The sequence below is a fragment of the Zingiber officinale genome, chromosome 2A, assembly GCF_018446385.1.
Source record: "Zingiber officinale cultivar Zhangliang chromosome 2A, Zo_v1.1, whole genome shotgun sequence".
Classification (NCBI taxonomy): Eukaryota; Viridiplantae; Streptophyta; class Magnoliopsida; order Zingiberales; family Zingiberaceae; genus Zingiber; species Zingiber officinale.
In genome coordinates, this window is record NC_055988.1 from 151,178,398 (window position 1) to 151,200,873 (window position 22,476).

Genomic DNA, 22,476 nt, shown 5'->3' on the forward strand with positions numbered 1-22,476 from the left:
AAAAGGGATGAATGGGAAACCACATACCAGCGGTAAATTGATCTCTAAAGAAGGTGAGACAGCTGGGCGACGGAGAATTTGGCCGATCGGAATGAGAGGGAAGAAAAACTTGATAATCAGGCGAAAACTCGAATGTGACTGTCAAACTCTCAACGTCGTCGGCGTCAAACCGGGACTCAGCATAGGTGTACCAGAGCCCAGGGATGCCGGCGGGAGGCTGTGAGGAACTCGCCATCGCAAAAAGCACAGTGAAAGGATGCGAAGGAGAAGACGACTAGCAGAGTATCCCCGAAACAGAAACGCCGAAAAACTCGAAGACAAAGTCGATTGGAAGGAAGCTTACTAGAAAAAGGTTGCCGGAGGAGCAGGAAAAGAGGAGTATCGCCGGAGAACAGAGACGAAATCACCCGAAGAACAGAGATGAAGTCGTCGGAGCACAAAGGCAAGAGTGCGCAAAGGTGGCGATAAACTCGGGTTTATAAACCTGGAGGTCGGCCGACCGGAGCCGTTCGATCTAGGTCGCAGAAACTCAGGCCGAGATCTGACCGTTGAATTTGAACTGCCAAACATCACATCACCAGCGGATATCCGCCTGTCACGTCAGGCGTGCGGCGGCAGTGGGCAGGACATGTGGCGCGTCGCCACGAGTCGACATTTAATGAAGGCATGGGGGCACGCTTAGCCTTAATGCGAAGAGATTTGCACGATTTCCCAGAAATCTGGGTGACGTAAGCCTGGCTCGCACTCTCCCAAAATAGCCCAAGAAAAGATTTCACAAGTATAAACCTTCGTTGTGTCGATCAGATTGAAGGAGCAGACCTACGGTCGAACGACAAAATTCAACATGAAGACTGGCAGAGAACGGTCACGGAGCTGACCGTTGCCCCACGTTATCCTGATTGGGAACCAAGGAGTGTAGCAGTCGATCGAGTGGCGAGCTTCACAGACAATTTTGTCCAGTCAGTCGGACTTGCAGCCTTCTTTGACTAGACTTAAGGGGGAGACATGTGATGCGGTGATAATGAGGGGTCCCGCCCTGCGGCCACGGTGGAGGTCAAAGTCAAGACGGTTAATGCTCAGATATCCACAGTCGATCGGGCGAACCATGCCCCGACCGGAGGGAAAAGATTCCGATCTGCTGCCTCATTCGATACGGGGAGAAGACAAACGACCGACGCTCAGAGGAGACGATGTGCAGAAGCCGGGCCGAGCGGCTACCCCGCTCTACCAGACAGTAGAGCCTGATATGGCCAGAGTTCAACTTCGGCTGAGCGGCTACCCCGCTTGGCCTGACAACAGGTCTCGGCAGTGGCAAAGTGGACCTTCGGTCGAGTGGACACACACTGAGGAATAACGAGGTTCTGGCTGACCGAACGGGACACCATAGTGATGAAATTTCGGTCGAGCGACCAACCCTCTCGGCCTAGCAGTACACTCCCTCTGATATCCATCGACATCCTTTTGGGAATTGGTGTCGTCGACACCGGGCATAGGCAGCCAAAAGATCATACGGCAGAAGCTTCTACTGTCACTTCAGAGATATGCTCGACCCGTTAAGGTACTGTGTCAGGGACACTTTATTGACAAGTCTTTTCAGGGAAAACTTGTGGGAAGCGTGCTCGCCTCGGGGATCATGCATGCGCGCTACAGGAGCTCTATATAAAGGGGGGTCCAAGCATCGGCAGAGGTACGCGATACATGCGATATTCACTATTTATGCTATAATCTTCTTGTTGCTCCGCCTTATACTTCGTCGTCGGTGACTGACTTGAGCGTCGGAGGGACAGTGTCGGGGACCCCTTCTCTAGCTCGGTACTAACATCATCTATGTTGCAGGTTCGAGCGAAGTCTACATATAATCAGTGGTAGAGTGACATCCCTAACTTTCCATCTCTTCGACTTTCAGACAGGATCAACTACATAACTACATGACACCAACAAAAGCATATGACTTGGTAACACTAAATATAAGAAATTCATAAGGAGGGATAAAAAGAGTATATATATATATATATATATATATATATATATATATATATATATATATTTTTGAAGAAGATCAAAATTAAATTGAAAATAAAAAAATAACCTCCATATTTTTTAAAAAAAATTAAGGCTATACTAAAACAATAGTCATTCCAACACTTTCATCATTTTTTCAACTCAATTATACTTAGTTTATGTGGTTACTTAATCAACTCAGTAATGAGATATGACCAAATACAACCAACTATAAAGTAATCTTTCAGTTCATTTAATTTTTTTTTTTTAAATTTGTGCCTAACTTATCAACTTACCACATCGAATTAAGTATATTGGATCTCCTCTGAGATTTGGTGGGTAGTTAAGTTTAGGTTCCTTGTCACAGGCCTAAATTTAGTTCTCCTAAAATTATATTCCTAATTTTAACAAAACAATACAATACAATAAACTAAATCTATTTTTTAAATTATTCTGATAGTCAGTTCATTAAAAAAATATATAATAACAAATTAATGAGTGAAATGATGAAAAATGCCATTAAAAAGACTATATATATATATATATATATATAATTAATTTAGTACTATAGTTTTTTAGGATTATTTAAACTGTGGATTAATAAAATTAAATACATATTTTAGATCAATTCCTAAAAAAAATGAATTAAATTGTAATATTATTTTTATTTTTTATTTTTATTTTTTACAATAAAAGATTTTATGATGAACAAATATATTTATTTAATTTAAGTCATGTTTAATTTTTTTAGGGTATTAGAAAATGAATGTGGTATATCTATTTTCCTTTTTTTGGATAAATCTTTTTGGTGGCTGTCTGTAAGGAAGAAATATTTTTGAAGCACGAATTTTAGACCGTTGATTGTTGATTTGGGAATAGCCTGGCCCTATGATTGAGGCTTTGCGATGCGTGCGTGCCGCTTCGGCCCCAGCGCCCGCTGCTCCGCTGTTCTTGTAGCTCCAGTGTTCGACGAATCGCCGGCCCCGCCGCATGGGAGGAGCAGCGTTCCGGAGCGCCACCACCGCCGTATTTTCCTCCTCCTCCTCCATGGCCGGGAGGATGCGGCGTGTATGGACCCTTTCCCCGGCTGGGCTTCCCTTGGCCCTTTCCAACTCCGCTTGGCCATCCCCTTTCCCTAGAAGCTTCACTCTCGTCGCCTCCCCGCCGCCGCTCTCCTCCCCCACTCACCTGCGCCTTCGAGGCCGAGCGGTCGCCCGAGCGCTGCTTCAGGACGCCGCTGCCACGATCTTCTCCTTCTCCGGCGCTTACTCCCTCGTGCGCTCCATCGATGCCCTAACAGAGCGGAACCTCATCCAAAAGGTCACTCGCTCCTTTTCGCGCAAATTGTTTCGGATTGTAGCTAGAAACTCTCGTCCTGTGATCGTTGCTTAAGTACTCGATTGCTTGATCTTTGTGTGTTAATTCTGAAATTAGTTGTCCGTTTTGTTCACCTCATGAAAGATTGTCAAATTCTTTATATTTCATATCTTGTTCATTGCCCTACATATGTCTTGCAGTTCCTTTGGATTTTGGAATTTTCATTTATGCTGTGGGCTAGGACTGACTTTTCATCATAAAACAACAGATCTATCCTCCCATCTTTCTCTTAGGAATAAGTTTTTGAGCATGATGCGTGCTTATAAGCTCAAATCTAGTCAGACAGCATTGACATGATAGAACTCTTTGTTGAAATAACATTGCTCAGACTGTAAGTTCAGGTTTAGTAGTTTCTTTCTGTTTCATGGGACTATTTTTTTCCCCTATTTGTAAGAAGCTCTTTTGATCTAGTTAATTTTAGCAACCTCCTCAGCTTCTGAATTCAAACTTGCTTGCAAATGGCTTTTCCACATGAATAAGTGAATGCTAGGTAGTTCCTTTGGTAGTCTATGGATGGTCATGACCAAGTGCCTAAATTTGTCTCTATATTTTGCAAGTTACTATTGGAAGGATCTTTTGCAGAATAAACATTTTCAAGAAATGTTCAAGTTATTAGCCTATCTTATAAGTGTGTTTTGTTAAGAACCTGTTTCATAAGTTGACAAATAGAAGAGTGAATATGCAAGATAGGTAAATTTTAGTGATTTGAATCTTTCTATATATGTAATCATTCTTTGGAAAATCAGCATTTTTCCTTATGTGCTCATGTTGCCTCATTTTAAGAACTAAGGGCATTTACATGGTGGCACCTTATACGCAATCTTCTTTCGAACAACAATAACAACGACAAAGTCTTATCCCATTAGGTGGAGTTGGCTAATATTTAGTTTGGACCTGAGATATATTTAAAATTACTTATTTTTCTTTTCTTGCTACACCACAGTTTAACTCCCTAGGAATGGAGTGTTCATTAGTTTGATTGAATTGAAACAACATTCCTATCTGTCAAGTCAATTAATCTATTTCTCTGTTTAGTTCAATTTAGCTCGGGCAGATATAAATGCAGTTTTTCTTTGTTTTTATTCTTTAATTCTGACTAATGGAATGGAATTGAATCGAAAATGAGGTTTATAGTTTTTAATTAATTTGATACTTCTATTATATAATAATATTACTTTCAAATATGCGAATGTTGTTTTACAAAGAATAATAGTATTGCTAATCTGGATCAATGTGAATTATATCTTCATGTTAGTTTGATTTGGTTTTATTTTCTAAGAATTTGAGTTGTGAGCAATTCAGTTTGCAGAATTGCAACAGATAGAGTTTGGATAATTATATTGCAATTGACTTGATTTGAATTTGTATGGAGATTCTGAGGCTTGTTATCGCCTTATCGGTGTAGCTTTGTCTGTGAAACTTCTTGTTTTCTCTATGATTCTGACTGATAAAAAGATGCCATGTTTGGTTCAAGTAACTTTCAACTTCTACCTTCATGACCGATACTTGGATTTCTGTTTCCTAGCTAAAACCATCTTTTGACATAAATACTGAATTTCACCACGGCTATTTGTCAACTGTTTATTATCATGTTAACTTTTCCATCTTGAACAGAAGAAAAAGAATCGAACTTGCAATTTATCTCACAGAAACTAATGCTACAAGACACTGGATGAGCAAGAAATGAGAGAGAAATTGTTTCTGCAACCTAGTAAAATAGGCACCTGTGTTAAAACCATACTTGTTCATGTCAGAAAGTATCTGATTCTTGTAACTGTCACAGAGCTTGAGCAGGAAGATCGTTCATGTATTGTCTGGGCTCCTATACATGTCCACTTGGCCATTTTTCAGGTAAAAACCGGTCTCATTTCCCTAATATCTTAAATTTTCATGACAAGTCTGATGGCTTGAAATTGATCGACACAGCACATCAGCAGCAGCACGATATTTTGCTGCAGTTGTTCCTTTTTTGAACTGCATTAGGCTATTAAGCTACGGCCTCAGAATTTTCACCGATGAAAGTCTAGTTAAGTCCATCTCGAGGGAAGGAAAACCAGAGTAACCTACTGACATTGTATATTGTTCTTGTCGTTGATTGCAACCTCCACCTCATTCACAGGCAATTCTTTGCAGAGAATTGCTCCGAGGCCCACTGTATTTCGTCATCATTCTGTTGCTCTGTGTTCTTGTGTTTTGGCGTGATTCTCCCGTTGGAATTGTATCGTTGGCAATGATGAGCGGCGGTGATGGTAATTCCCCGGTCCTCCTTAGTTCCTCTTCAACTCTTCAGTTTCCCATCGGATTGGTGTCCAAACAAGCTTATGCATCACTTCTATCTGCAGGGTTTGCCGATATAGTCGGCAGAAGGTACGGGACGACCAAGCTTCCTTATAATCAGGAGAAAAGCTGGGCCGGAAGCATTTCCATGTTTGCATTTGGCTTCCTCATCTCTGTTGGGTTGGTCGATATTGACTCCTAATACATTTTACAGATCTTCCAGTTATTGACATCTGACTTCCAAATTGTAGGATGCTCTACTACTTCTCAGCTTTCGGATACTTCCATTTTGATCAGCCGGAGATGGTAGCGAGGGTCGCATTGATCTCGCTAGCAGCCACAGTGGTGGAGTCTCTTCCCATTAGCCATGTCGTCGACGACAATATCTCTGTTCCTCTAACAAGCATGTTGTCTGCTCTCCTCCTTTTTGGACCATGAACTCATCCGTAATCTGTGTGTTTGAACATGGCTAGATGAGATTGTAAAGAAAAATTTGAATCTTAGTTAAAATATATGAATATTTTTAGTTTACAATGTCAAATGATTTAATTATATAGATCATTTGCTCAAAATTGACTTAAATATACAGTATGTTAAACAGAGCTGGTTTGGTTTAAATCATTGTCTATGGATCTATCTAAGCAGGGTAAGAATGGTGGGCAGAAGCGGGAGCAAGAGGATGATGATGAGGACGACGGCCGCGATGATGCCGATGCAGACCCACTTGCGGGAGCTCTGCTGGTATTCCCTGGCCGTCTCGAGCTCCACCGTGCCCCTCCGGACGAAGGAGCTGGCGTGGGCGACGTGGCTCTCGATGTCGTTGAGCTGGTGGCCCTGCGCCTCCACCAGCGCCGCCATGTCGAGGAAGACCTGGTGCAGGTCGAGCAGGCTGCGCTCGATCTCCTTGACGGCGTCGTGCCGCTCCTGGATCTCCGAGATGGTGTCCATCACCTGCCCGCGGCCCTGCTCCTGGATCGCCTTCTGCAGGAACGTCTCGCTCGCGCCGGAGGAGATGAGGTTCTCCACCGTCTCCTCGTCGGGCTGCTGCCCCGTCACGGTGAAGTACCGCCGCCCGACGGTTTCCTTGTACTCGGCGGCGATGCGGGCGCGCAGGCCCTGGAAGCTGTCCATCAGATCCTTGAGCTTGGAACCGAGCCCGACGACCACCGATGTCCGCGTCCGGTCGGCGGAGGACCCCGGCCCGCAGCCGGGCACCAACCGGTGCTGCGCGTTCGACTTCTCCAGCGCCTCCAGCTTCGCTTTCACCGCCTTGGCCGCCCGGAGCACTTGCCCGGTGTCCGCGTCCATCCGCGCGCGCACCTCCTTCATGGCCTTCGCGCTGTGCGCCGTCTTGCTCTCCTCGTTGGCCTCCTGCAGTCGCCGGTACAGTGCCTCCAGGCCACGCAGGTCCTTCTTGACGCCCTCCACTTCCTGGAAGAACGAGGTCAGGTTGGCACCCGCCTCCGCCGCCTCCATGCCCGCTTCCACCTGGTCCATCTGCACCTGCTCCCGCAGGTTCGTGTACTTCTTGAAGGACGTCGTCGACAGAAGGTCGTTCATCTTCGCTCAAACTCACTCCGCACGCTTCCTCAGCTCCAACGTCTACTTAATCCGGCCGGCCGGCCGACAATGGATTGGAACACAAGAGCGACCGGAGAGATAAATGGAATGAGAGGCCTCGATCCGGAATCGACACGAACGAGGCCAAGAAGAAGAATTCAGGTGAGGAATTGAAACAGAGGAAGAAGAGAATGCCTCGATGATCCATAAACAGCAACCATCCAAAAATAGCGAGATTTCAAAATTGTCGTTGGACTGCCTTCCTTGGCGGTCGTGACTCGTGATCCTCTCAGGGAAATCTTAAATCTCGCGGTTGGATTTGGTGAATCTTCGGTCGGATCGTCTCGTTGAACCCAACCCAATCCAACCGACGGTCGGTTTAAGTGGTGCGCTCTCAGATTTATGGACCGCCCCTTGGGACTTCAACATATTACAATATAACCCTTGGAATTTCAACATATTTTCTCATTAAAAAAAGAGAAGTATATATAATAATTTGGAAAATTTTATCTAATAGTAATCACTTTTAGCCATTAGACTTTAAAGAACAAGTGATATTTTAAAAAACTAATATTAATTTTCTAATCGAATTCATTCAAAAGTCTACTCAATCAAAATTCATAAATTATATTGTCATATCTGATTGTACATGCCTCTCAGCACAAATATAGTCAAATAAGAATTATGAGAAAACAAATATTTTTTTTTAAAGTTTATTAAAGCATTCTTATCATGGCAAAAAACTACGAGAACATTTTTCAGAAAATGTAGAAAAGTCCCGTAGAGAAAGCTTTGTGAACAAGTTTTGACTTGGCAAATCTCCCTTTTTTAAAATTTTAAAAATATCTATGTATAGTTCGATTTCCTTATTGCTATCATCATCAAACGAATAAATATTTATTTATTTTAGTTGCTTAGTTAAAGGGAAAACAGATACAAAATAGAATTCTTTCTTTTTTTTTAAAGGAAACTTAAATATATATGCATTTTTTGTTTTATTTGTAAATGAATTTTTAAAATTAGTCTCTTTAAATACGTTGAGTAATAAATTGCTCTTCAAATTAACACTTTTTTATTTTATTTATTTTGTAGCCATAATAATTACACTAAAAACAAAATCAATGAATTCCTATTTCCTACAAAATCCTCCTCCCGTAAAGGATCCTATCTTATAAAATCCAAATAAAAAATAATAATTTAATGTCTTACTCAAAATTCAACCCCTTTCTATATTTGAAAGCTCACAATATCTCCAATCAAAGATTGGTATTCACGGTAAAAAGACCAAGTGCGTGTAATTAAAATCTTCACCCATGTATCAAATCCGTAAATTATCGTGCTTTTCTGTACTTTGTGATACAACTCAATCTCAGACCGTTCATACACATAGCTCGAAATCAATTACCCTCAAAATTTAAATTGTAAGTAACAACAGTGCAATCTTGTTCAGATAAAATCTGGAACAAGTGATGCTCTGTGCTTTCTCCACCTCGCCTTATTGTTGCAGTTGCAGTTTTCCGTAAAACGCTACTTCTCTCTCTGCCTTCTCCTGCAAGACTTCTTCTTGGATTCTCCCAAATCCTCTCCTTTCCTCCTCCAGGATCGGCTATCGTTGGCCGATTCTTCTTGTTCTCCTTTTTGAATCGTCCTGCTATTTTCCATATAATCTATTTTCTTTTATCAATTCGTCGACATCACTCGGTAGGGGTTTGGGGAATCTTCAGGTAAGACAATTGGTTCGGGTATCTGTAAAATTTCGCTTTTTTTTGCTTGTGTCTGTCAATTTTTACCCTTGAGTTGGATGCATCAATATGTTGTTCTTGTGTTTAGTTCTTCTTTTTCGATGGAAAGAGTTTTATTTAGTGGATTGAATTACTTTTGACCTAAAGTTCTGATTTTGATAGGGTCTGTATCCCTTTATTTCATTTTTCTAGTGTAGAGTTTAGTGGACAACCGGTTGTAGTTTGATTGGGAATAGTTTGTCCATTGACATCAAGTTACCATGTGTTAGGAAATTGTTGTGTTCTTAGTTTTGTTGGTTGTTGCAAGGACAAACTTTGACTACTATTGGCCAAAGTATGGTGACTTTGATTAGGGAGTGATATCTTGATTTAATATTATTAAGTTTTTCCTTTTGAGGCGAAGGATGGAAGTGGTGTCAAAGCACAGGATTGAATTCCAAGAAAAACTGGATTTTTCAGTGTTTGTTGGTGTAGTCAAGACAAACAACCATGTCCCTTTGCATACTTCAAAGTAATTATTAAATTAGAAATTGTGTGATTTGATGTTTATCTGAGGCCAGACCATAGGCTAAAAATTTGGTTGCTGCATCAATATTCTATATTTCATTAACATTGACATGATCTGATTTTGGAAGAGTTAACGAAGCAGGGTCTCACCCATTACGGTTTATTCCTTTGGATACTCATAGCATGTTTATTAGTGATCCTGCACATAACATGCTTGCATTATATGTTTTCTTTTACTAGTTAACAATTGGATAGCTTTCTGGCATTGGCTGAGATGGTGTATCGGCTGATGCCCTATTGTTGCTTATATCACCTATAAAACTTTTTGATTGTGCTGACCAGGTAAAGACTTTTAAAATTTTACCGCTCTTCTATATTCAATTTGTATTATAAAACCCATTTAACAGTGTTTTCCAAACGGTTGAGCTTCTGTTACTGACTGATCTAGATTTAAGTGTCTTTGGAACTTCATGTATTTCTTTGAACACACATTGAACTCTTCATTCAAGTTCTATCTATAGTTCTGCAATGTTAATGATTCTCTCTTCCTAATCAGTAGTTTGTAGTGATTAAATTTTGCAATTATTGTACTTCGGGATGCAATAGTGCAAACTTTTTGTTATTCATGATTATTGTCAGATAGGCTTGTTGTTACATGTTTTACATTTTGCATTTATTTGAGAATTTCTCTGGAATATATGGTCATGTGGTCAGGTTGAAAATATATATTTTTGGTTTATTTGGATAAGAAAATGTCTGGACTAGCTGCTTCATCAGAACCTTCTGAATCATCTGAGTACATTCTACTCGAAAGAGATCAATATGAGCTACGGCCTGTAGATATATCTATGACAGCTCAGAATAACATATGGATTGATCCAAGTGTCATAAAACTTAAGCATAGGATAGGGCGTGGCCCATACGGTGATGTCTGGATAGCTACTCAGCACCAACACAGTAATGATTACGATCATTATCATGAAGTTGCAGTGAAAATGCTATATCCTATCAAGGACGATCAAATACCGATCTGTTTGGCCAAGTTTGAGGAACTGTACACAAAGTGTCGAGGGATGGATACTGTTTGCCATCTTGAAGGTGTTACGATTCAGAATGGAAGAGTAAGTCATATGGAAGTGTTTGAACTGTGAACTTCAGTAGTTTTCCGTAGCTATCGTGAGATCACCAGCAGCATGTTTTATGATTACAGGTTTGCATTATCATGAAATATTATGAGGGATCAATTGGTGACAAGATGGCTCGTCAAAAAGGCGGAAGAATTTCACTATCACATGTCAAAAGGTATATTGTTTGGGAAAGAGTATTGTTTTCTCAATGACTTTTAAGTTTGGGAGTTCCTTTCATTTGCTCAAAATTACAGGTATATTGTTGATTTGGCTCGAGGCATCCTGAAACTTCATGGAAATGGGATTCTGCTACTCAATCTTAAGCCTTGCAATTTCCTTCTTGACAAGAATGATCAGGCCGTGATCGGAGATTTTGGGATTCCACACAGAATGTATGGACTTTCATTACCATCTTCAGACCTAATTCAGAGACTTGGTACTCCAAACTACATGGCTCCTGAGCAATGGGAACCAAGCATCAATGGTCCCATCTCATTTGAAACTGATTCATGGGGACTTGGGTGTAGCATCGTGGAGATGCTAAGTGGAGTACAACCTTGGTGCAGTAGGTCTCCTGATGAAATCTACCAACTAGTGGTACGAAGGAAAGAAAAGCCAAAAATTCCAAGCGGGCTACCTCCTGAATTGGAAGGTATTCTTCATGGATGCTTTGAATATGATTTCAGAGATCGTCCTTTGGTGAAAGATATTCTCCGCGTATTTGAAAGGTATTCTCCGCGACTATTTGATTCCCCTCTATTGTTATTTCTTCTTCTCTTTTTATTACTTAAGAGCATGCTTTTTTAAGTACAATATAGAGAGAACTTTTTCACTCGCGATGTGACTACTGAATATGTAACCTCTACTTTTATTATTTTTTTCAGTTTCCCGGATGGTGATTATAGCGAAAGCAATGTTGGCTATCAGACGGCTGAAAAAACAAGTCGTGTTAGTTTCACCGGTTGGGCACTCTTGAAGGACCAACTTCAGGTTGGCGATATTGTCCGCTCTAGGAAGCCAAGGAACTCATGCAATTCAGAGAGCATGGAGATCCCAGAGGGTATCATTGTTGGGAAGGAAAGTGAGGAGCATAGTGATGGCTACATTCTTGTTCGGGTCCACGGACTTCACAATCCTTTGAGAGTGCACAGTTCTACGGTAGAGCGGGTGACCTACGGCTTTGTTGTTGGTGATTGGGTACGGACGAGTAATGAGGACAAGAAGGGCTCGCCGGTGGGCATCCTTCATAGCATAGAGCGTGATGGAAAGGTAACTGTTGGTTTCATCGGGATAGAAACTCTTTGGAATGGTCATTATTCAGAACTTCAAATCGCAGAATCATATTGTATTGGCCAATTTCTGAAAGTGAAATCAAGCATCTCCACGCCGAGGTTCGAGTGGCCGTGCAATCCTGGATTAGAATGGGCAATCGGTAGAATATCTGAAATTCGTCCAAATGGATGCCTAATAGTTAAATTCCCAGGCAGGTTTAGCTTTGGAGAAGCTAACAGCTACTTTGCCGACCCTTCGGAAGTGGAAGTAGTAAACTTCAAGAAATGTGAGGGGTTAGTGAAGAAATATCAGCATCTCGAAGACTTTCATTGGGCCGTGAGGCCATTAGCTATCACGTTCGGGTTGTTGGCAGCACTGAAACTGGGGACGGTCATCATAAAAAGCACAGGCAAGTCGCGGAGGAAGAAGACCGGTACATTTGTTGATCTCTCAGGGCAAGTTGCGGACCAACAGCAGATAGAGGAACCTAGTAGTGCTAATCCAGCATGGGTTCCTCCTTTAGTCTCAAATATATTCTTTGGAGACGGAACTAATGCTACTCGATAAGAACAATCCAACTTCTTCAAGATCAAACTAGGGAAGACTTAAATAAATGTATATAAATACAGTTCAAAGATTATTTTCATCTAATGTTGGTTTAAACTCTAATTGCTTGTGCATTTCTTGGTGCTTATTATGCATCTCTTTGCCTTTGGATACTTAATTTCATATATAGCAGATCTTTGGAAAGTGTCTCAAGGATTGATTTAGGGCTAAACTGATCGAGCCACTAGTCTAGTTTAAAAAAAAAAAAACCTCCCATCTTTAGCCAACTTAAAATTTTATAAACTGACCCTGTGAATCCTCTCATTTTTAACCAACTTAAAAATTAATTATAAATTGACTCTATAATTTTCCTTACTTATATAATCTAGAAACGAAAAGTAAATATAATCACCTTTTACCGCATCGAACAATATAAAAATGTTTTTTTTCTATTATCACATCAAACAGTATAAATGATGTCATGCAAACTAATTCTCCTTAACATGTCAAAAACTGCTAGCCTCATTTAGGATGGTCAAACAACACAAATTTTGCTGCAAGTAAATGAAGCTCACACAATCATGAAATATAATACAAATCTTCGAGTTTGGATAGTAATGAAGTTATATCACAGCGTAACTAAATATAATCACCTTTTATTACATCAAACAATATAAAAGATGTTTTTTTTTCTATTATCACATCGAACAGTATAAATGATGTTTTTTTTTCTATTATCATGCATACTAGTTCTCCGTAACATGTCAAAAACTGCTAGAATCATTTAGGATGGTCAAACAACACAAATTTTGCTGCAAGTAAATGAAGCTCACACAATCATGAAATATATTACAAATCTTCGAGTTTGGATAGTAATCAAGTTATATCACAGCGCAACGATATTTACGAATAAGCTTATTACAAGTAGTTCACCAGCATATTGCAAATTATTGAGTCTTCACCGTGTAGTATCAGAGCCTGAAAATTGAATTTGAAGAAATTAGTACGGGTGGTGGGTTCATTTGTCAACTCACAGTACAGAAACATTAATGAAAGCTTTGATTTTAAAAGAACTAGAACTTACAAAATAGGGATTTATAACTATGAACAAGGATACCTCTTTTTCTTGGTTTGGAGAAGAATCTGCACAAGTTGTTATTTTGAAGGAATGTATCACAGAGAGGTTGGATTTAGATGATATGTGATTGGTAAACAAGCAACAACTTCAAGCAAGGTACATAATGTGTTCTCAAACAGAAAGCATGTTCCACAAGGTGTATTCATCGAGTAAGAGATTCTAGACTATTGATATTGCAAAGATCTAGAGATCATTCAGGTATGCCAAAAAACAGAAGGTAATTACATAAAGATGCTTAAGCTGCAAAAACAAAGATTACAGGACAAAGCCATGTTTAGCAAAGATTTCAATGAATCTTTCAGTGGATCCCCCCCTCCAAATTCCACCGATAGAGGCTGTTTGAACAGTTGTCTTCTCTGAAATTTTCGGTTTACCTGGTTTCTTGTTTTGGTTTAAATATTTTTGGGTGTTTGTTGATCTAGGTCAAAAAAAGATACCATTGTTCCTCTTCTCAATTTTTATTTGAGTGAGCCTCACCCGTAACCACAAGATCTTAGCCCCGATTCTATTTAAGTCTTATGTTGGCCTTGTGCCATGTTGTTGCCTATGGAGTCCGTACCGGTCTTTTAAGAACAAGGACACAATTACCTTTCAACGCTAGGATTTACGTGGAAAAGCTTATAACGAAAGCTAGAAGGAGGAGGCAGAGCCTTCCTGTCCTAGAAAAGGATCTTTATATTGCCAAAAGAAAAAAAAGGACAGCTGGTGCACAAAACTCCCGCTATGCAGAGTCCCGAGAAGAATCCATTGTACGCAGCCTTACCTTACTTTTTGCAAGAGGCTGTTTCCAGGATTAAAACTCGTGACCTTTTGATCACAAAACAATAATTTACCGTTGCGCCAAGACTCAACTTTAAATTGCCAAAAGAAAAGAAGGAAATATCATAGACAAAAATATAAGACACCACATTAAGAAAATTAGGGAACTTACACAAGGCAATGCAGAAAGAACGTAAGGAAATTACATAACACAATGCAGGAACACTCACAGAGAAACACTTGCACACTGGGTTGCTACCACTCTCTGGTATTTATCTCGAGTAATCCGAGGTCCTTATATAGATAGACTCTGTGGAAGACAACATGTGTGTGGATAAGGAATATGGTAAATGTTTGATGAGTCATTAGCCTTTTGAGTGCTGACTAAGTTACCAAAGATGAGAAGGAATTTTACTATATACGCCTTGTGGGGCCCAATTAGAGTTCCATCATATTAGTGAGGTTGGCGTTTTCAGTAGAAGTGATAGATGGAGGAGTTTCGAATAGTGAAGCCACCGGTCCCTATTTGCTAGTAGTATGTCATTCATCGCTTTCCTTTTGGTACTATTCATACACACTTGGATACAAAGTTGTACATCTGAAGTAAAGAAAAATAGTACCCATTTCTTTATGCCAATAGATTTTTTCAATATAAAGTTCTCCCACTAATAGGAATTCATGGGATCATAGTATTGGTCTCATAACCATGACTCTCCAATATTTCAATTGCTTGTCTAAAGTTGTACCAAGTAGCCATTCTGTATCAGGATCACAAAATGTTTTAGCAAACAATATCCATTCAAATTAGATGTCCGGCTAGTTCAATTTTATAGGCTATCCATTCTAGAGAAGAGCTTTCAAAATGACAGATAACTAAAATTTCAATTTCCAAGGCTATTTTCAAAATAATACCTAGTTTATAGGGAAACAATTGAGTAGACTTAGTATCCTTGATCGAGATTCTATTTAGAAGACAATAATCCATGAACATAAAAGGAGTGATCTGTCTACCCCTGAAATTATATTGCTAAAATTCTTCAAAATTAATGTTAGCTTTGCAAATCAAATAAATCAATTGACACCGACACCCTAGCTGAGTAGGATTTGAGCATTGAGGCATTTCCTTTTATTAGCAAATTCAGCTCCATACATTATGTTGAACTCCCTTTGTGCTATTTTTGTGGAACCATTCAAGTGCTTTGCATATCTCCCTGAAGCTTTGGACAACTCCTCATGTAGGATGTTGTATCCAATGGTAAATTAGTCATTTCAACAAGTGTCTCCTTGCCTTTGCTTGTAATATTTCTAAAGATTGATAGTCCAAGGGGCATTGTCTAGGAGACATTTCAAGTGGGATATCTAGGACATCATTCAAGATTATACCATAGGTGATTTATAAGGAGTATAAGTAGGTATTGTGCTTATCTGACTGATTGGTAAGACCATCAGTTTTGATAGTAGGACTAACAAAGTAATTGGGACTGCTTTTGGTTCAAATTGAATCAAGAGTCATCTAAAGAGTAGAGCCACTGTAGGAAGGGTTTTCATGTCCTAAGATGACAGTCTTGACCTCTTCCAAGTTAAATAGACTCCTGCTTGTGCGCCTAAATAGACTGAAAAGCAATAAAAAAAAATCCCAGCTAGTTTTTGAACCATGATTAGAAAATAGTTGGATAAAGCATTGATAATTGCAATCTTATAATTAGCTGTGCCTGGAATAGTAGGGATGTTCCAAATATTGTCGATTAAGCAAAGTGAAATTGTTCAAATAAATTGCTGAAGTTCTTGGTTTCCAAACCTCATAGTTTGATTTGAGAAAAGGCCTTACTTTTCTCTATCAATCGACAAGACCAAGTAGAAGTTATTTGTCTGTAAAATCAATGTAAGATTAAGTTAATAGACAAGAAAGTGTCTACTAGGGAATTATTTATTCTTTTAATATATTTCCAAGTAATTCTTAAACCTTTGTTTATGAGATATCAGTAAATTTTAGTCACCTTTTCATGCTCATACTTTTGGTTTGTTGACCATATTTTACAATAGTCTTACAATCGGTCCTGATTATTATTTCTTATTTTCCACAAATGAACAACATAAAGGAGTATAGTTCATAATCCAATGAAGTTATCCTTTTTCCTTAAATTTTCCTAAAGTATATTAACGTAAAGATTCAAAGTTTTAAGTTCATATTTTGAGATTTTTCAAAATAATGCCCCTCCCCATCCTACGTCACAACCATCTGTTTCTATTATAAGATAGTTAGAGCCAAGTAGTAATGTGAGGACTGATAATTTAGTGACCATAGATTTAATTTGTTTTATGAGTTCTATATCTTGAGATAGGGTCGTGCATAATGGGCCATTATATAATATGAGGACTATTAAACTATGCAAGAATCTATCTCAGGGATATAGAAAAATAAATAACCCATTATATAACAAGACATCGATAACGGGACAACAATACTTTAATCAACAAGATATAAAACTCATAAAACAAATTAAATCTATGGTTACTAAACTACAAGTCCTCACATTACCACTTGACTCCTAATAGAAACAGATGATTGTGACGTAGGATGGGTAAGGGCATTATTTCGAAAAACCTCCAAATATGAGCATAAAAATTCTGAATCTTTATTTAAAGAAAAAGGACACCTAACTTAATTGGATTATGAATTATTAGCTGTCATATATTGTTTGAACTTTTTTATGTTGTTCATTTCAAGAAAATAAGAAATAACAATTAGAACAGATTGTGAGACTATTATAAAATATGGTCAGCAAACCAAAAATATGATAAAAAGCCAGAGCACGAAAAGATGGCTAAAATTTACCTGATACCCTCATAAACAAAGGTTTAAGAATTATTTGGGAGCATATTAAAGGAATAAATTATTCCAGACACTTTCTCGTCTATTAACTTAATCATACTTTGCTTTTACAGACAAATAACTTCTACTTGTCCTATGGATCAATAGAGAAAAGTAACACCTTTTTCAAAACAAACTATGAGGTTCGGAAACCAAGAGCTTAACAGTTTACTCAACAAACGAACAATTTCACTTTAACAACAGAATTGGAACCGTCATAGCACAGAAAATTATAAGTGCAATTATCAATGCTTTATCCAATTATTTTCTAGCCATGGTTCAAAAATAGTGGGAAAAAAAAATTTCTGGCTATGCAGTCTATTCAGGCGTACAAGCAGGAGTCTATTCAACTTGAGATTAGGTGAAGACTGTCATCTTGGGACATGAAAACCCTTCCTATTGGGGTTCTACATTTTAGATGACGCTCTTGATTCAATTCGAACCAAAAGTGGTCCGAATTACTTTATTAGTCATACTATCAAAATTGATGGCCTTACCAACCAGCCAGATAACCTCAGTACCACTAACAACACAATACTTATACTCCTTGTAAATCACCCTATGGTAGAATTCTGAATGATGTCCAAGATATCCCACTTGAAATGTCTCCTAGACAACACCCCTTGGACTATCAATCATTAGAAATATTACAAGCAAAGGCGAATAAAGGCAAGGAGAAACTTGTTGAAACAATGACTAATTTACCATTGGATATGACATCCTCCATCAGGAGTTTGATTGCCAATACTACTGTCCAAAGCTTCAAAGAGATATGCGAAGCACTCGAATGGTTCCACAAAAATAACACAAAGGGAGTCAACATAATGTATGAAGCCAAATTTGCTAATAAAAGGAAATGCCGCAAAACTTTTCCTCAATGCTAAGGTGTCGATATCAATTGATTTATTCGATTCGCAAAGCTAACATTAATTTTGAAAATTTTGAGTAACATAATTTTAAGGGTAGACAAATCACTCCTTTTACGCTCATGGATTATGGTCTTCTAAATAGAATCTTGATAAGGATACTGAGTCTACTCTATTGTTTCCCTATAAACTAGGCACTATTCTAAAAAAACCTTGAAAGTTGAAATTTTAGTTATCTGTCATTTTGAAAGCACTTCTCTAGAATGGATAGCCTATAAAATTGAACCGGACATCTAATATGAATGGATATTAATGAAGTCAATGGCCGCCATGAAACGTTTGTTGAAACATTTTATGATCCCAATACAAAATGACTACTCAGTACAACTTTAGACGAACAATTGAAACATTGGAAAGACTCAGTTCAAGGAAGTTCATGGTTATGGGACCAACACTATGACTCCTATGAATCCTTGTTAGTGGGAGAAACTTATATTGAAAAACTCTACTGGCCTAAAAAAATGGATACTATTTTTCTTCCATTCAAATGTACAATTTTGCGTCCAAATCTGTATAAATGATACCAAAAGAAAAGTGACGAATGGTATACTACTAGCAAACAAGGACCGGTGACTTCACTACCCGAAACTCCTCCATTTGTCACTTCACATAAGACGTCAACCTCACTAATATGATGGAACTCTAACCGAGCCTCACAACTCACAAGGCGTATATAGCAAGATTCCTTCTCATCCTTGGTGACTCAGCCAACACTCAAAAAGCTGATGACTCTACCAAGCACTTACCAGATTCCTTCTTATCTACACGCATGCTGTCTTCCACGGAGTCGGTCTATATAAGGACCTCACACTACGCCTCCCAGAAGATAGATACTGGAGAATGATAGCAACCTAGTCTACATGTGTGCAAGTGTTTCTCAATGAGTGTTCCTGCATTGTCTTATGTAATTTCCTTACGTTCTTTCTGGATTGTCTTATGCAATTTCTTTATGTAAGTTCTTTAATATAGTGTGCAAGGTATGAAATGTCGTTCCGTGCCGCCCGGCACCGACGGTTTTTACCGTTCCGCTGGGCGGCTAAAAACAGGACAGGAGACGTCCCCATCTCGGCGGCGCTAGAGGAGACGTGAGACACCTCCGTCAGCGCTGGAGGAGATGCGGGACGCCTCCAGCCTCCGGCGGCGCCGAAAGCGTCCGACGACCCTACCGGCGTCACCGAACGGTTCTGCGACCCTTGCATCCGGCGACGCTTTCGGCGCCACCGGACGGCCCCTGCGAGATCGCGAGCGATCTCACATCCGTTTGTTTTTTTTTCTTTTTCAATAATTATTTATTTTATTTAATTAATTTAAACAACTCCTAAGGAGGATGTGTAATATTTCGAAAAGGCTTTTATAAACCCTAATTAAATTATCTTAATAAAATATATTAAAAAATATATTTAAAATTAAAATAAATTTAATAAATTTTATTAATTAATATTCTTAAAAAAATAATGTTTTAAATTTCATTTAAAATTTTAAAAAATATAATAATTCTTATTTATATTCTAATATATTCTTTATTATTTTGAATTCCATTTATTTTTTTTTTAATTCTTTAAAAATCCTAAAAAATTAAAAAAAAATCTAATTTTTTTTAAAAAAAAATCTAATAAATTATATTTATATTCTGATATATGTTTTACTGTTTAAAATATATATTATTTAATTAATAATTAATTATATGAATAAATAGTTAATTTATATAATTATTATTAATATAAAGTAATATCTTGTATTAATTTATATACTTATTATTATTAATATTATTATTGTCATTATTATTATTATTATAGATACTTCCATTTTAATTTGAATTATTGATATATAAATTCTATGTAAATAAAACTATTTTTAATTATTTTTTCTAACAATATTAAAGCATTCAATAATTGAGAACTTATAATAAATCAATATACAACTTATTTTAATATACAACATAAACATATTTATCTTATAATTACTATAGATAAATAAAAAAAATACCGAAACTGATATCGACACGGCACAATACGATACCGACCTAGTATCATTCCAGTCTGAGACCGAAACCTCGGCACGGGTCGAAATTTTAAACCGTGGCAGTATGTTCTATATTTGTCTATGCTATTTCCTTCTTTTCTTATGGCAACTTAAAGACCCTTTCTAGGATACGCAGACCTGCTTTCTTCTTCTTCTAGTTTTTGCTATCAGCTTCCTCAGTCCTTTTCCAAGTAAATCCTAGCATTGAAAGGTAACTGTGACCTTGTTCTTATAAGACCTATGCGGGCTCCATAGGCAACATGGCACAAGGCCAACATAAGATCTAAACAGAGCTGTGGCTAAGATCTTGTGGTTACAACAAGAACAACAACAGCCAAGACTTATCCCACTAGGTGGGGATCTTGTGGTTACAGGTGAATGCTAAAAACTGAGAAGAGGAACAATGATATCCTTTTTGACCTAGACCAACAAACACCCAAAAATATTTAAACCAAAACAAGAAACTAGGTAAACCAGAAACCAAGTAAACCAGAAACCAGGTAAACCGAAAAAAATTAAACTCATTCAGAGACACAACAGATCAGCCTTTTGAGTGAAATGTCCCATTGTTCGATTAGGTTTCTTACAAGAATCTTCAAACACATCCTATGTGTTAATCTTACCAAAAAAACCCATCAAAACAAAGTGTTATTTTCAAAGTTGTCAAACTCACTTTCCCACCTAGATCCAGAACATGATTTGTAAACTTGGATCATAACAGTAGAATTGCAGTTTAATTATTCAATGTAATGGCTCAAAATAACAAAACAATTCTTGAAATATGATTAGTCAGTTAAATGTTAAAAAACCTAATGTCATCCACAATTATATGCTATAACTATAAGCATAGCATATATAAGTTGAATCAAACCTAATAGTTGGCACTAACACGAGTTGTTTTTGTAGTTGCACATAAGTTCGATCAATTTAATTTACAGCATACTCGGTAAGAAAAGCAAAAGAAAGAGATGGTGGTTGAAATGTTCTCCAGGTTTAGATATCAATTATTCAGTGGCCAAAGTCCCAAAGATCAATGGAAGTTTTTTTTTTTCACCACGACATCGAGTAATAGAAATGTTGAAACAATATCTGCATCAGGAAATCTCCCTTTTTGTCACCTTGTGTTGATATTTGCGGCAACCAGGAAGTAAGAGAAACCAGAATAGTAGAGGAAAGATGTTTACCTTTAGCCCCTCGCCTTGAGGTCTGCGAGGCGTCTGGAGAGATCATCCTCGTTTACCTTCTCAGTTTCCTTCGCCGGAATGGCATGCGCCGCAGCCTGTGGCAGCCCAACTGAAACCTCAAGACCATAATCATCAGCAACTTGCTGCATCAGGCTATTAACTTCGCCCTCCGGCGTGGAGAGGCTGGTGGATCCGGCCATGGCGCCTTCCATGAACTCCGCCTGGACCTCCATGTTGACAAACTGGCGCTCGAATTGATCCATCGTCTCAGACATCTTCTGCAGGTTTCCGGAGGCGAGAGAAGACTCAAGGGACTTGACGATGGAACCCATGGACTTCCCGATCACCTGCATCTTGGCCTGGGTATCGAGGCGGGCGACGACGGCGTCGAGGCGAGAGGCGAGGCGGAGATAGTTCATCTGCTCGTTCCGCTTCCGGATGGCGTTCTCAGCGTAAATCCGGGCTCCGTCCATGTTTCCCTTCTCGATCGCCTTCTTCACCTTGAGCTTCTCCGACTTCTCCTCTTTTTCGCACTTGCGCGACTGCCGCTGCAGGCTCTTGGACGTGAACTTGAGCTCCATGATCTGGTTCATCAGCTTCCCTGAACTCCCCATGGCCTCGGCGTCGACGGAGGAGGAACGAGATCGAGGTTAGGGTTCCGTCAACGTTGAGGGTTGAAAAAGTGTTTTTTTTTCCTTTTTTATAAAATGGGAAGTATATTTTGAGGGCTTATATTAGTAGTTTCGTGGGCCTAATGTATTTAATTGGGCCTCTTTATTGCTTGCCAAAATTTATTATATATTGTTCAAATTATGTAGAATTATTTTTGTTTGGTATTCAATTATTTGTATTTTTTTAAAAAAAATCAAGGGTTAGTAGGATAATAATCAACTTTTAAAAAAAGGTAATTTACTAAATTTTTTAAATAAGGGTTTGATATTGTTTAATTTAAGTATATATAGAATATTATATATATAATGTAATAAACAATAATATAAACATTTATTAGATAATAATAAACATATTATTAGTTACACTGAGCCTTTGACCGTTAAATTCGTCTCAATTAATTAGCAACCACTTAACAAAGATCCGCTATCCTAGCGGATTGCACTTAATAATAAGCTCAGTTAGCCTCATTGATTATGCCTAGGGTGACTAACCCA

The 22,476-nt window shown here is 38.5% G+C and overlaps 4 protein-coding genes across 7 annotated transcripts; 2 read left to right on the top strand and 2 right to left on the bottom strand.

Moving 5' to 3' along the window:
* The first annotated feature begins 2,897 nt into the window (after positions 1-2,897).
* LOC122042698 (probable phytol kinase, chloroplastic) lies at positions 2,898-6,211 on the top strand. The gene is made up of 6 exons (XM_042602958.1): positions 2,898-3,321; positions 5,162-5,229; positions 5,305-5,436; positions 5,512-5,627; positions 5,721-5,835; positions 5,907-6,211. Exons 1-6 carry the CDS (start codon positions 2,992-2,994, stop codon positions 6,091-6,093), a joined length of 948 nt encoding a protein of 315 aa, XP_042458892.1. The 5' UTR covers positions 2,898-2,991; the 3' UTR covers positions 6,094-6,211.
* A 77-nt stretch (positions 6,212-6,288) lies between these two features.
* LOC122042699 (syntaxin-124-like) lies at positions 6,289-7,215 on the bottom strand. Its single transcript, XM_042602959.1, has one exon. It carries the CDS (start codon positions 7,213-7,215, stop codon positions 6,289-6,291), a length of 927 nt encoding a protein of 308 aa, XP_042458893.1.
* Positions 7,216-8,697: 1,482 nt separating this feature from the next.
* Positions 8,698-12,532, top strand: LOC122042700 (E3 ubiquitin-protein ligase KEG-like). Of its 2 annotated transcripts, none has more exons than XM_042602960.1 (5): positions 8,698-8,939; positions 10,179-10,585; positions 10,675-10,766; positions 10,846-11,319; positions 11,476-12,532. In XM_042602960.1, exons 2-5 carry the CDS (start codon positions 10,217-10,219, stop codon positions 12,428-12,430), a joined length of 1,890 nt encoding a protein of 629 aa, XP_042458894.1. In that variant the 5' UTR covers positions 8,698-8,939; positions 10,179-10,216; the 3' UTR covers positions 12,431-12,532. The 2 variants fall into 2 exon arrangements, with proteins under 2 accessions (XP_042458894.1, XP_042458895.1); XM_042602961.1 differs by having other exon boundaries at positions 10,214-10,585.
* A 667-nt stretch (positions 12,533-13,199) lies between these two features.
* LOC122042702 (ESCRT-related protein CHMP1B-like) lies at positions 13,200-22,024 on the bottom strand. Of its 3 annotated transcripts, none has more exons than XR_006129333.1 (3): positions 21,311-22,024; positions 13,494-13,552; positions 13,200-13,387 (listed from the first exon to the last, which is right to left on the bottom strand). XR_006129333.1 is itself a non-coding variant. In XM_042602963.1 (3 exons), the coding sequence occupies exon 1, from the start codon at positions 21,922-21,924 to the stop codon at positions 21,313-21,315; it is 612 nt and encodes a 203-aa protein (XP_042458897.1). In that variant the 5' UTR covers positions 21,925-22,024; the 3' UTR covers positions 13,200-13,387; positions 13,527-13,552; positions 21,311-21,312. The 3 variants fall into 3 exon arrangements, 2 of the variants coding, with proteins under 2 accessions (XP_042458897.1, XP_042458896.1); XM_042602963.1 differs by having other exon boundaries at positions 13,527-13,552; XM_042602962.1 differs by lacking the exon at positions 13,494-13,552 and having other exon boundaries at positions 21,311-22,023.
* Between the last annotated feature and the right edge of the window lie 452 nt (positions 22,025-22,476).

Coding starts and splice junctions, on each gene's coding strand:
- LOC122042698 (XM_042602958.1), top strand. CDS start 2,992: ATGGGAGGAGCAGCGTTCCGGAGCGCCACCACCGCCGTATTTTCCTCC. Junction 5,437..5,511: donor TCGAGGGAAGGAAAACCAGA/GTAACCTACTGA, acceptor AATTCTTTGCAG/AGAATTGCTCCGAGGCCCAC. Junction 5,836..5,906: donor GGCTTCCTCATCTCTGTTGG/GTTGGTCGATAT, acceptor TCCAAATTGTAG/GATGCTCTACTACTTCTCAG.
- LOC122042699 (XM_042602959.1), bottom strand. CDS start 7,215: ATGAACGACCTTCTGTCGACGACGTCCTTCAAGAAGTACACGAACCTG.
- LOC122042700 (XM_042602960.1), top strand. CDS start 10,217: ATGTCTGGACTAGCTGCTTCATCAGAACCTTCTGAATCATCTGAGTAC. Junction 10,586..10,674: donor TTACGATTCAGAATGGAAGA/GTAAGTCATATG, acceptor TTATGATTACAG/GTTTGCATTATCATGAAATA. Junction 10,767..10,845: donor TCACTATCACATGTCAAAAG/GTATATTGTTTG, acceptor TCAAAATTACAG/GTATATTGTTGATTTGGCTC.
- LOC122042702 (XM_042602963.1), bottom strand. CDS start 21,924: ATGGGGAGTTCAGGGAAGCTGATGAACCAGATCATGGAGCTCAAGTTC.